The sequence below is a fragment of the Phocoena sinus genome, chromosome 5 (assembly GCF_008692025.1).
Source record: "Phocoena sinus isolate mPhoSin1 chromosome 5, mPhoSin1.pri, whole genome shotgun sequence".
Classification (NCBI taxonomy): Eukaryota; Metazoa; Chordata; class Mammalia; order Artiodactyla; family Phocoenidae; genus Phocoena; species Phocoena sinus.
Window position 1 is genome coordinate 88,355,511 of NC_045767.1, and position 13,918 is coordinate 88,369,428.

Consider the following 13,918-nt stretch of genomic DNA (forward strand, 5'->3'; position numbering starts at 1 on the left):
ACAATGTGATTATTTCTAAATTGTCTTTTCATCTAAAACCAGTAATCATAACAGTGCCCAATCAGAGCACAGAAACAACCTCCAAGGAGAGCCAGTGCCTTTGTCCCTGTGGTTGATGCAACAATCACCATGATGACCAATGCTTCAGTCACTATAAAGAACACCACTCTCCTGCCTAGGGATATCACAGAGCCCAGGGAAAGACCTCTGAGTGTGCATGGTGCCACTTTGTCCCATGGCTGAAGATGGTTTGCCAAAAATTTATTCTCATCCTCCAACAGAAAACACTAAGACAACAACTGAAGCAACCATTTTCTTTGGAGCTAACAACACTATTCTTAAATCAGAAACAACTATTACTTCAGAAGGAGACCACATTACTTGAGTAAATGACTATGTGCTAGAAAGTGATTTTTCAACAATTACAGGCAACAAGCTTACAGCTCCAAAGGAAAGACTAAAATTAGAATGTGAAGTTGAACCCCATCTGGAGAAAGAAGTTGCCACTCTGACAGACACTAAAAATCCAATGACTAATGGGTCTATTACTGAAAACTTCATGCCCATGAAAACTGGTAATATATCATCACCAGCTGCTATTTCCTTAATAGATTTTTACACTGACATGGCAAAAGAAGATATTCTCTTGGATACCATTGACCCAGGGTATGAAGATGTCTCACTAACTCCTGAAGTCTCTGGCACACTAAAGGAAAGCACAGCCAGCATTGCTGATACCCCTATCCTTCCAGCTACAATGGGTGAACCTGGTATTAACAATTATAGTTCCACAGTTAAGTTCAATGTCACTGCTGATGAGGCTGTTGATATCACTGACTCCTCTATCCCTGAGGCTGAAATCGCTCCAGCTACTGAAAAAAACTTCACACTATTCCAGACATAATCACCCTTACAGAAGAGAAAATAACTGAAATTGACCTAATTCTTCCTGAAAATGACCCCAATGCTTTGCCTAAACTAACTGATTCTGATGAGGAAAAGTTCATCGAAAGGAAAGTTCATTGAAAGGAAAAGTTTTTCTCTTTCACCAGTGAACTCACTATCACTGGTGAAAGAGAAAAAGATAACCCAGAAGATATTCTGCTAACTGATGAAGAGTCTACAGATGGAGTCAGTGTTTGGATGGAGAGAGATATGATAAATGAAGCAGAGAGCCATCCCGTTTTTCTTACTGCTGTTGAATTCAGATATGACTTCTTTATCCCTGCATCAGTAGCTATGAACCGCATGGAAGATTCACCTACTATGACAAAAGAAGATTTGTCTGAAAATAATAGAACAGAATCTGTAACAAAGGACACTGAAGCACTGTCAGGAACTACCCTGATCTAGATACCCTAAACCATAAGGAAGACACTTTCATAACTGAAATGGGTGTCTTTAAACTACTGAAAGAAGAACCATATGAGTTCCTGATTTGAAAGCAATAAAAAGAACAACAAAAATGCCACAGAGAATGGTGCAATAGCCTAGATAGCTAGTTTTAACATCTAAGAAGTTTGTCCAACAAGCAAAAATCTTAATAAATGAAAGAATGTGAGCATTTAAGGCAAGTATAAAACTTAGAAAATACAGATGTTTAAGAATAGTGGTCATATAGCACAATATATTTATGGAAACTTAAAAAACTCAGCAACACAGGAGTTCCCCTACTAGCACAAAGTTTAATTGAGTTATTCAATAATTACTTATTTTAATATAAAATCTTTAATCTCAGTCTTCAGGGGTATTAAGAGAGAGCAATAAAGAAAGCTCACTCCCTGCTGCATCTAGACTATTTATTTTAGTTATCCTTAATAGCATATTTTAATGTGAGTTAAAGAGACAAAGATAATCAAATTAACAATGTATCTCAAAAACAATTATTGTAGTATTAAAAGACCTTAAATGCTTATTCTAAACAGATATTTTATTAGTATGCAACCAATGATTCTCTTTTATTAAAAATATATTTCCAGTCCTCACTCATAGAAGAATTAAGGTTATTTAGTAATTGTTTAGCATCCACTTATAATAAATATAAGAAATATTACAGGGTTCCTGGCTCATGTTGGATGCAGACTAAGGCAAAACTGATATTTTACAAATGTGTACATTTGTCAAAAACAATATTGTATATAAACATGTGAATCAATTTAATTTTTTCTTTAAAATTTCTTTCCTGAATTTTTGTCAATATTTTTCAGGTCTTAAGCACTGATACAGCACTCTTCTTATACTTTTGGTTAGCAATTCAAGGACATACATCTTCATTCTTTTCTGATACCAACTTTTAAAACTGGTCTGTTTCCACTTTGCTGAATTTTCTTAAATAAATCTTGTTGACAGCAACTGGTTTACTGTGTGTAAATGTGATTGATATTCTACAACAGAATTCTCAAATTAAGAGAGATATGAGTAAAATGAAACTCCATTGTTTGTTTAAAGAATAACTTAATAATAGCTCTGGATATCAAGAATAGAATTATTCTTTAAGGACTCATGATTTTATTATATTTAAAAAAGAAAAACAATGCCAAAATACTAGTTGAAAGTTAATGGTACATATGTGGGAAGTGGACAGAGAGGGATAGGGATTTACACCATTAGATAGACTATAGACTAGAATAATGTTAAACAAGTAAATGCCTAACTACAGATTATGTTAGATATACAAGCATAATAATAATAATAATAATAAAGAGATTATAGCTTCAGGCTTCACATAAATTCAAGTCCAGGGAAGTTGTGTCTGAGAAAGTGAGATTTAAACTAAAGATTGAAAAATGTGGAGAGTTGGGGACACTACATGCCCAAATCCCTGAGGCTAGAAATGGCTCAAATTATTCAAGAATATGAACAGACTATGTGGTTGGAACGTGTCTTCAGTTGGAAAATGACACAAGTTGAAATGAAAAAGTAGACAGGAGGCAAATCATGCGGTGTTTGTTGAACATTCTGGATTCTATTCAGAGTATATTTGAAAGCTATTAAAGGTTTTAATCATTTTATCCTCAAATCAACCTTAGTACTGAAATAGGAAGCAAGCTGAAAAGCATCATTATTTTAGAAACTCCAGCTATAGTTTCTTCCAGGGACTTTGTTTAAGGAGGGAGGATCTTTCCTTGCTTCTTTCTAGTTTCTGGTGGTTGCTAGCGATCGTTGACTTTCTTTGGCTTATAGACATATCACTACAATCTCTGTCTCCTTTATCACATTATGTTCTCTTTTGTGTCTCTGTGTCCAAATTTCTCCTGCTTTTGGGACACTGGTCATTGGATTACGCCCCTTAATTCAGCAGGACCTCATCTTAACTTGGTTACACCTGCGAAGATCTCATATCTGAATAAGGTCACATTCACATGTTCTGGGAGTTAAAACTCCAACATATTTGAGAGTGGGAGAAAAGACACAATTCAACCCATAACACCTGTTTGTACACTGTTTATCTTCCCTACTCATTTATATGTTGGATATTTGGATGATCACATAATTTATCGTCAAAACTGGAACACTTCTGAGACTGAAAGAAGGCACTATTAATAATGACTCCAAAACAAGAGGCATAAACTAAAGTGTCCTGAGTGAAGAGATCTGATAACCCCATCCTAAGGGAAGAGATCATATCCCTCTTTTCCACTGCTCAATTCTGAGAGCTTTGAACACAATAGAAGTTCAATAAACATCTGTTAAATGAAGGAGTTAAATGAAATAGTGAACGAAGATTTCATTTATTAGGCTATGAATGCTCTCAGAGGAAAGATGGTATAAACTGGATACTTACAGATGAAAATGAGTTTACCAGGACAAGAAGGGTATCACTGGTTCAAGCTGAGGGAGGGGCAAGAACAAAGGTCCAGAAGCATAAAAAAACTTGGTGTGCTCAATAATATTGAAGAAAGGTTAGAGCACAGTGGAGCTAAGAGAGAATGGTAACATATATATCAAAATGACTGATACAGCCTTACAAAAGGAAAAATTATCAAACTGTCAGATCATGTATATAAGTTAGAGCTCCCCAGAAAAACAGAACCAATGATGACAGATAAATAGATGGATGGATAGATAGATAGATATATGATAGATATATTTATTTTAAGAAACTGGATTATTATAACTGTTGAGACTGGCAAGTTTCAACTCCATAGCACAGGTTGATATGCTGAAAATTGAGTTAAGAGTTGATATTGACGTTTTGAATCCAAAATCCACAAGGCAAGTCCCCAGGCTAGAAACTCAGAGTTTCAATATTTCAGTCTCAAGGCAGAATTTCTTCTTTTTGAAGAAACTTAAAACTTTAAGAAGTCTTTGCTTTTAAAACCTTCAACTGATTAGATGAGGTTTATTCACATTGTGAAAGGTAATCTGCTTTACCTAAAGTCAACTGATTGTTAATCACATCTATAAAACACCTTCACAGCAACATCTACACTAGTGCCTGACCAAACAACTAGGCACCATAATCTAGCTAAGTTAACACATAAAATTAAATATTGCACTATGTGTATAGCAATTTAGGGTTAAAATTTCACATAACTAACAGCTTACATTTCCTGAGTTAGTTTTGCCAAAATTAATAGGACTTTTTGCAGGAGTTCAAAAGATTTTCATGGTAAAGTACATTGATAATGTTGGGGTGAATTTTTTGGAGTCTTTAAGTGAGAATATGTTTAAGTGTACATGGAACTATATTTTCACAGAGCTCCAGTAAATCTCTTTAGTAACTAATGTTCTGTGTAACAGTTTGAGAAATGCTGATGTGAAAATGAGAGGTGTCAAAAGTTTTAAGCAAGCGATTAATATGTTAATTCTGTTTTAGAAATATTATTTTGATGAAACAGTAAAAGTTAGGTTACGGATAGTAGAGGAAGCAAGAGGCAGAGAGACAAACTATAGCAGAAACCAATAAGAATATATATTCCAATATTCCATATATTCCAATGTTTATCAATGTATTCCATTTACCTTATTAACCAGAATAATAATAAAGTAAGCACAAGCTTAACTTGTGTTTAAATAATAAAAATAAGAACAAGCTTAACTACATGTCACACTACTGTGTGACATGAAAATTTTATGTAGAAATCTGAACGCTCTAGTATCAGCCTGTCGATAGTTGTTCTAGCCAAGTTGGCTGCTTCTCTTTAATGAGAACAAATCTTGCGAGTTGGAATCCTCACGTTTTCTCTCATTCTATAGAATTTTGGATTAGATGTAACTTATAACATACTCAGAAAAGAAAAGGAAGTTCATATATATTAACATAGTAAAAGCATTATTTATCACCTAAATTTATTCCCAGAAGTCGACTAGTTGACAGAGATACAAAAATGCCTAAGACAGAATCTATCTACAGGTTACTCACTATAAGAATTAATCAAAATCATAATTAAGAATTAAAACTAATCAAATTTTTCTTAACAGAAGTTAAACATACTCAAAAATATCTTGGTGCAGATGAAAGACAAAGCTGTAGAGATAAACAAATCAGGTTAAAATACCAGGATGTGAAGCTATGAGCTAGTTATTTTCTAAAGTTTCAGTCTCTTTGTATACAAAGTTACTTTATATGCAAAAGCACACAGATCTAGGACTCTATCTTGATTTAGATTTTAGGGTGCTAAAATAAGGATAAGTTATCCTAAAAAAAATTTAAGATATGAACAGCAACAACAAAAAAGAAATAACCAAGGAAATACTGTGTCCAGTGCCCTCAAATTCACCTTTAGGATAAAAAGTCTGGAAGTCCTCATCTGATCTTCAAGTCATCACTGGGTGAATTAATGCCAAGAAGATATAACATTGTTAACAGCTAACTTGAAAGAAAATCATCACAAATTCGATTACCCAAAAATAGACATCCCACCTGTAAGTATATGATGTTTTTCCATCTTTCTGGTGAAAAATGACAATTTTCCAAGGAAAGTAAAATCTACTGACATCAAAACAAATGTCAAATGACTACAATGCTCACATATTAAACTGCTCAAAAGATGGTGCATTTCTTCTGAGCAAGATAATTACTGTGGCTCACAAAATGTTTTCTCTTACCATTTGAAGAATTATTAGTCTAGTGGTAAAAAGCATATTAACTGATGTCAAATGGCTCAGTACTCAATTTTTACTCATTTTTATGTCCAGAAAAAGCAAGAAAAAAGTGTGATGTTTGTACCTGCCCTCCAGCTACTAACGTTTCAGTTGAGCTAACTTCATAATCTCTGAAAAATATCTTTCAGGAATGAGGTACCTTATGTTAAAAAGCTCAAGATGAACACAAAAATAAGCTACCAAGGAGGGATCTTCAAGATGGCAGAAGAGTTAGACTTGGAGATCACCTTCCTCTCCACAAATACATCAAAAATACATCACATATGGAACAACTCTTACAAAACACCGACTGAACACTGGCAGAAGACCTCAGACCTCCCAAAAGGCAAGAAAGCTCCCATGTACCTGGGTAGGGCAAAAGAAAAAAAGAAAAAACAGAGACAAAAGAATAGGGATGGGACCTGCACCTCTAGGAGGGAACTGTGAAGAAGGAAAAGTTTCCACACACTAGGAAGCCTTCACTGGAGGAGAAGGGGGTGGGCGGGTGGGGGTGGTGGGAAACTTCAGAGCCACGGAGGAGAGCGCAGCAACAGGGGTGCAGAGGACAAAGTGGAGAGATTCCCGCACAGAGGATCGGTGCCGACCAGCCCTCACCAGCCCAAGAGGCTTGTCTGCTCACCTGCTGGGGCAGGTGTGGGCTGGGAGCTGAGGCTAAGGCTTCGGAGATCAGATCCCAGGGAGAAGACTGGAGTTGGCTGCGTGAACACAGCCTGAAGGGGCTAGTGTACCACAGCTAGCCGGGAGGGAGTCCGGGAAAAAGTCTGGACCTGCCTAGTAGGCAAGAGGTATTTTTCTTGAGGTGTGCGAGGAGAGGGGATTCCTGCTCCATGTGCCCACAGAAAGCAGAGAACCACCTAAACGAACTCCAAAGATGGGTGCGAGCTGCAGTTATCAGCACGGAACCCAGAGATGGGCATGAAACGTTAATGCTGCTGCTACAACCACCAAGAGTCCTGTGTGCAATCACAGGTCACTATCCACACACCCACGCCATCCACCTCCAGGAGCCCATGCAGCCCGCCACTTCCAGGGTTCTGTGATCCAGGGACAACTTCCCCAGGAGAACACACAGCCGCCTCAGGTTTTTGCAACGTCACACCAGCCTCTGCTGCCTCAGGATCACACCACATTCCAATTATAACTAGCATACCTTCCCTCCCCCACGCCTGAGTCAACAAGAGCCCTCTAATCAGCTGCTGCATTAGCCCTCCCCTGTCTGGGTGGGGAACAGATGCCTCAGGGTCACCTACATGCAGAGGTGGGGCCAAAACCAAAGCTGAAACCCAGGAGAGGTGTGAACAAAGAAGAAAAAGGGAAATCTCTTTGTGCAGCCTCAGGAGCAGTGCATTAAATCCCTGCAATCAACTTGATAAACCCTGCATCTCTGGAATACCTAAACAGACAACGAATCATCCCAAAATTGAGGCTGTGGACTTTGGGAGCAACTGTAGACTTGGGGTTTGCTGTCTGCAACTGATTTTTTTCTGAATTTAATGTTTATCTTAGTTTAGTTTTTAGCACTTGTTATCACTGGTGGATTTGTTTATAGGTTTGGTTGCTCTCCTCTTTGTTTTATTATTTTCTTAAAATTTTAATAGTTTTTTATTTATAATTTATTTTTTTCACCCTTTTCTTCTGAGCAGTGTGGCTGACACAGTCTTGGTGCTCCAGCCTGGTGTCAGGCCTGAGCCTCTGAGGAGGGATAGCCGAGTTCAGGACATTGGACTATCAGAGACCTCCGGGACCCAGGTAATATTAATCAGTGAGAGCTCTCCCAGAGATCTCCATCAAAATGCTAAGACCCAGCTCCACCCAATGACCAGCAAGCTCCAGTGCTGGATGCCCCATGCCAAACAGCTAGCAAGACAGGAACACAATCACACCAATTAGGAGAGAGGTTGCCTAAAATCATACTAAATTCACAGACACCCCAAAATACACCACTGGATACAGCCCTGCCCACCAGAAATTCAGGATCCAACCCCACCAACCAGAATTCAGGCACCAGTGCCCTCCACCAGGAAGCCAACACAAGCCACTGAAACAACCTTTCCCATTGGTGGCAGACACAAAAAACAATGGGAACTACAAACCTGCAGCCTGCGAAAAGGAGACCCCCAAACACAGTAATTTAAACAAAGTGAGAAGACAGAGAAATATGTAGCAGATGAAGGAGCAAGGTAAAAACCCCACTACACCAAACAAATGAGGAGGAAATAGGCAGTCTACCTGAAAAATAATTCAGAATAATGATAGTAAATATGATACAGAATTTTGGAAATAGAATGGAAAAAATACAAGAAATGTTTAACAAGGACCTAGAAGAACTAAAGAGCAAACAAACAACATTGAACAACACAATAAATTAAATTAAAAATACTCTAGATGGGATCAATAGCAGAATAACTGAGGCAGAAGAACACATAGTGAACTGGAAGATAAAATAGTGGAAATAACTACCACAGAGCAGAATAAAGAAAAAAGAATGAAAAGAATTGAGGACAGTCCCATAGACCTCTGGGACATTAAATGCACCAACATTTGATGTATAAGGGTCCCAAAAGAAGAAGAGACATAGAAAGGGTCTGAGAAAATATTTGAAGAGATTATAGTTGAAAATTTCCCTAACATGGGAAAGGAAATAGTCAATCAAGTCCAGGAAGCACAGAGAATCCCATACAGGATAAATGCAAGGAGAAATACTCCAAGACACATATTAATCAAACTATCAAAAATTAAATATAAAGAAAAAATATTAAAAGCAGCAAGGGAAAATCAACAAATAATATACAAGAGAATCCTCATAAGGTTAAGAGCTGATCTTTCAGCAGAAACTCTGCAAGCCAAACAGGAGAGGCAGGACATATTAAAAGTGATGAAAGGGAAAAAACTACAACCAACATTATTCTACCCAGTAAGGATCTCATGCAGATTCAACAGAGAAAACCTTTACAGGCAAGTAAAAGTTAAGAGAATTCAGCACCACCAAACCAGCTTTACAACAAATGCTAAAGGAACTTCCCTAGGCAGGAAACACAGGAGAAGGAAAAGACCTACAAAAAAAAAAAATTAAGAAAATGATAATAGGAACATACTTATTGATAATTACTTAAATGTAAATGGATTAAATGCTCCAACCAAAAGATATAAACTGGTTGAATGGATACAAAAACAAGACCTGTATATATGCTGTCTACAAGAGACCCACTTCAGACCTAAAGACACATACAGACTGAAAGTGAGGGAATGTAAAAAATTATACATTGAAATGGAAATCAAAAGAAAGCTGGATTATCAATTCTCAATATGAGAAAAAATAGCCTTTAAAATAAAGACTATTACAAGAGAAAAAGAAGGACACTACATAATGATCAAGGGATCATTCCAAGAAGAAGATATAACAATTGTAAATATTTATGTGCCCAGCATGGAGCACCTCAATCCATAATGCAAATGCTAACAGCCATAAAAGGGGAAATCGACAGTAGCACAATCACAGTAGGGAATTTTAACTCCTCACTTTCACCAATGGACAGATATCTCGGTGCTTTGTGACCACCTGGAGGGGTGGGATAGGGAGGGTGGGAGGGAGGGAGACGCAAGAGGGAAGAGATATGGGAACATATGTATATGTATAACCGATTCACTTTGTTATAAAGGAGAAACTAACACACAATTGTAAAGCAATTATACTCCAATAAAGATGTTTAAAAAAAATAAAAAAATAAATGAGGAAACACAAGCTTTAAATGACACATTAAACAAGATGGAATTAATTGATGTTTATAGGACATTCCATCTTAAAAAACGAATACACTTTCTTCTCAAGTGCTCATGGAACATTCTCCAGGATAGATCATTTCTTGGGTCACAAATCAAGCCTTGGTACATTTAATAAAATTGAAATTATATCAAGTATATTTTCTGACCACAACACTATAAGACTAGATATCAAGTACAGGAAAAATAAAACTCTAAAAAATACAAACACAAGGAGGCCAAGCAATACACTACTAAATAACCAAGAGACTACTGAAGAAATCAAAGAGGAAATCAAAAAATTCCTAGAAACAAATGAAAATGAAAATATGATGACCCAAATTCTATGGAATGCAGCAAAAGCAGTACTAAGAGGGAATTTTACAGCAGTACAATCCTACCTCGAGAAACAAGAAAAATCTCAAATAAATAACCTAATCTTAAACCTAAATTAATTAGAGAAAGAAGAACAACAACAACAAAAAAATACAAAGTTAGCAGAAGGAAATAAATTCTAAAGATCAGATCAGAAATACATGAAAAACAAATAAAGGAAACAAGAGCAAAGATCAATAAAACTAAAAGATGGTTCTTTGAGAAGATAAACAAAATTGATAAACCATTAATCAGACTCATCAAGAAAAAAGGGAGAAGACTCAAATCAATAGAATTAGAAATGAAAAAGGAGAAGTAACCACTGACACTACAGAAATACAAAGGATCAAGAGAGATTACTACAAGAAACTATATGCCAATAAAATAGACAATCTGGAAGAAATGGGTAGATTCTTAGAAAATCACAACCATCCAAAACCGAACCAGGAAGAAATAGGAAATGGAAAATAGGAACAGACAAATCATAAGCACTGAGATTGAAACTGTGATTAAAGATCTTCCCACAAACAGAAGCAGAGGACCAGATGGCTTCACAGGCGAATTCTATCAAACATTTACAGAAGAGCTAATATCTATCCTTCTAAAACTCTTCCAAAAAATAGCAGAGGGAGAAACACTCTCAAACTCATTCACGAGGCCACCATCACCCTATACCAAAACCAGACAAAGATGTCACAAAATAAGAAAACTATAGGCCAATATCACTGATGAACATAGATGAAAAATCCTCAATAAAATACTATCAAACAGAATCCAGCAGCCCATTAAAAGGATCATACACCATGATCAAGTGGGGTTTATCCAAGGAATGCAAGGATTCTTCAATATATGCAACTCAATCAATGTGATACACCATATTAAAAAATTGAAGGAAAAAATCGAGATGATAATCTCAACAGAAGCAGAAAAATCTTTCAACAAAATTCAACAGCCATTTATGATAAAAATTCTCCAGAAAGTAGGCATAGAGGGAAGCTACGTCAACATAACAAAGGCCATATATGACAAACCCACAGCCAACATTATTCTCAATGGTTAAATCTGAAAGCATTTCCTCTAAGATCAGGAACAAAACAAGGATGTTCATGGTCACCACTATTATTCAACATAGTTTTGGAAGTTTTAGCCACAGCAATCAGAGAAGAATAAGAAATAAAAGGAATGCAAATTGGAAAAGAAGAAGTAAAACGTCACTGTTTGCAGATGATATGATACTATATGTAGAAAATCCTAAAAATGCCACCAGAAAACTACTAGTGCTAATCAATGAATTTGGTAACGTAGCAGGATATAAAATTAATGCACAGAAATCTCGAATTCCTATACATTAATGATGAAAAATCTGAAAGAGAAATTAAGGAAACACTCCCATTTACCACTGCAATGAAAAGAATAAAATACCTAGGAATAAACCTACCTAAGGAGACAAAACACCCGTATGCAGAAAACTATAAGACACTGATGAAAGAAATTAAAGGTGATACAAACAGATGGAGAGATATACCATGTTCTTGGATTGGAAGAATCAATATTGTGAAAACGACTATACTACCCAAAACAATCTACAGATTCAATGCAATCCCTATCAAACTACCAGTGGCATTTTTCACAGAACTAGAACAAAAAATTTCACAATTTTATGGAAACACAAAAGACCCTGAATATTAAAAACAATATTGAGAAAGAAAAACGGAGCTGGAGGAATCAGGTTCCCTGACTTCAGACAATACTAAAAGGCTACAGTAATCAAGACAGTATGGTACTGGCACAAAAACAGAAATATAGATCAATGGAATAGGATAGAAAGCCCAGAGATAAACCCATGTGGATATGGTCACCTTATGTTTGATAAAGGAGGCAAGAGTATACAATGGAGAAAGTACAGACTCTTCAATAAGTGGTGCTGGGTAAACAGGACAGCTACATGTAAAAGAATGAAATTAGAACACTTCTTAACACTATACACAAAAATAAACTCAAAATGGATTAAAGACCTAAATGTAAGGTTAGACAATGTAAAACTCTTAGAGGAAAACACAGGCAGAACACACTTCCACATAAATCACGGCGAGATCTTTTTTGACCCACCTCCTAGAGTAATGGAAATAAAAACAAAAATAAACAAATAGCACCTAATGAATCTTGAAAGCTTTTGCACAGTAAAGGAAACCATGAACAAGATGAAAAGACAACCCTCAGAATGGAAGAAAATATTTGCAAACGAAGCAAGTGACAAAGGGTTAATCTCCAAAATATACAAGCAGCTCGTGCAGCTCAATATCAAAAAAACAAGCAACCCAATCCAAAAATGAGCAGAAGACCTAAAAAGACATTTGTCCAAAGAAGATATACAGATTGCCAATAAACATATAAAAGGATGTTCAACATCACTAATCGTTAGAGAAATGCAAGTCAAAACTGCAATGAGGGCTTCTCTGGTGGCACAGTGGTTAAGAATCTACCTGCCAATGCAAGTGACACGGGTTTGAGCCCTGGCCCAGGAAGATACCAATACCACGGAGCAACTAAGCCTGTGTGCCACAAATACTGAGCCTGTGCTCTAGAGCCTGCAAGCCACAACTACTGAGGCCACGTGCCACAGCTACTGAAGCCTGCATGCCTACAGCCTGTGCTCCACAGCAAAAGAAGCCACGACAATTAGGAGCCCACACACTGCAACAAAAAGTGGCCGCTGCTCACCACTACTAGAGAAAGCCTGCACACAGCAACGAAGATCCAACACAGCCAAAGAAAATAAAAACAAACAAATTAATTAATTAATTTAAAAGAAAACTACAATGAGCTATCACTTCACACTGGTCAGAATGGCCATCATCGAAAATCTACAAACAATAAATGCTGGAGAGGGTGTGGAGAAAAGGGAACCCTTTTACACTGTTGGTGGGAATGTAAATTGATACAGCCACTATGGAGAACAGTATGGAGGTTTCTTAAAAAACAAAATAGAGCTACAATATGACCCAGCAATCCCACTACTGGGCATATACCCTGAGAAAACCATATTTCAGAAAGGGTCATGTATCACAGTGTTCATTGCAGCACTATTTACAATAGCCAGGACATTGAAACAAGCTAAGTGTCCACTGACAGATGAATGGATAAAGAAGATATGGCACATATATACAATGGAATATTACCCAGACATAAAAAGAAACGAAATTGAGTTATTTGTAGTGAGGTGGATGGACCTCGAGTCTGTCTTACAGAGTGAAGTAAGTCAGAAAGAGAAAAACTAATACCGTATGCTAAGAAATATATATGGAATCTAAAAGAAAAAAGAATGGTTCTCAAGAACCTAGGGGCAGGATAGGAATAAAGACACAGATGTAGAGAATGGACTTGAGGACATGGGGAGAGGGAAGGGTAAGCTGGGACAAAGTGAGGAAGTAGCATTAACATATATACACTACCAAATGTAAAATAGGTAGCTAGTGGGAAGCAGCTGCATAGCACAGGGAGGTCAGCTCGGTGCTTTGTGACCACCTAGAGGGGAGGGATAGGGAGGATGGGAGGGAGACACAAGAAGGAGGGGATATGGTGATATATGTATACATATAGCTGATTCACTTTGTTATATAGCAGAAACTAGCTTAACATTGTAAACCAATTATACTCCAATAAAGATGTTAAAAAA

General features: G+C 36.8%; 1 protein-coding gene across 1 annotated transcript; it reads left to right on the forward strand.

Moving 5' to 3' along the window:
* The first annotated feature begins 235 nt into the window (after positions 1-235).
* On the forward strand, positions 236-1,442 carry CABS1 (calcium binding protein, spermatid associated 1). Its single transcript, XM_032631796.1, is given in 3 exon segments — positions 236-884; positions 887-1,345; positions 1,348-1,442. Coding segments are annotated over 3 exon segments (1,203 nt in total).
* The last annotated feature ends 12,476 nt before the right edge of the window (positions 1,443-13,918 follow it).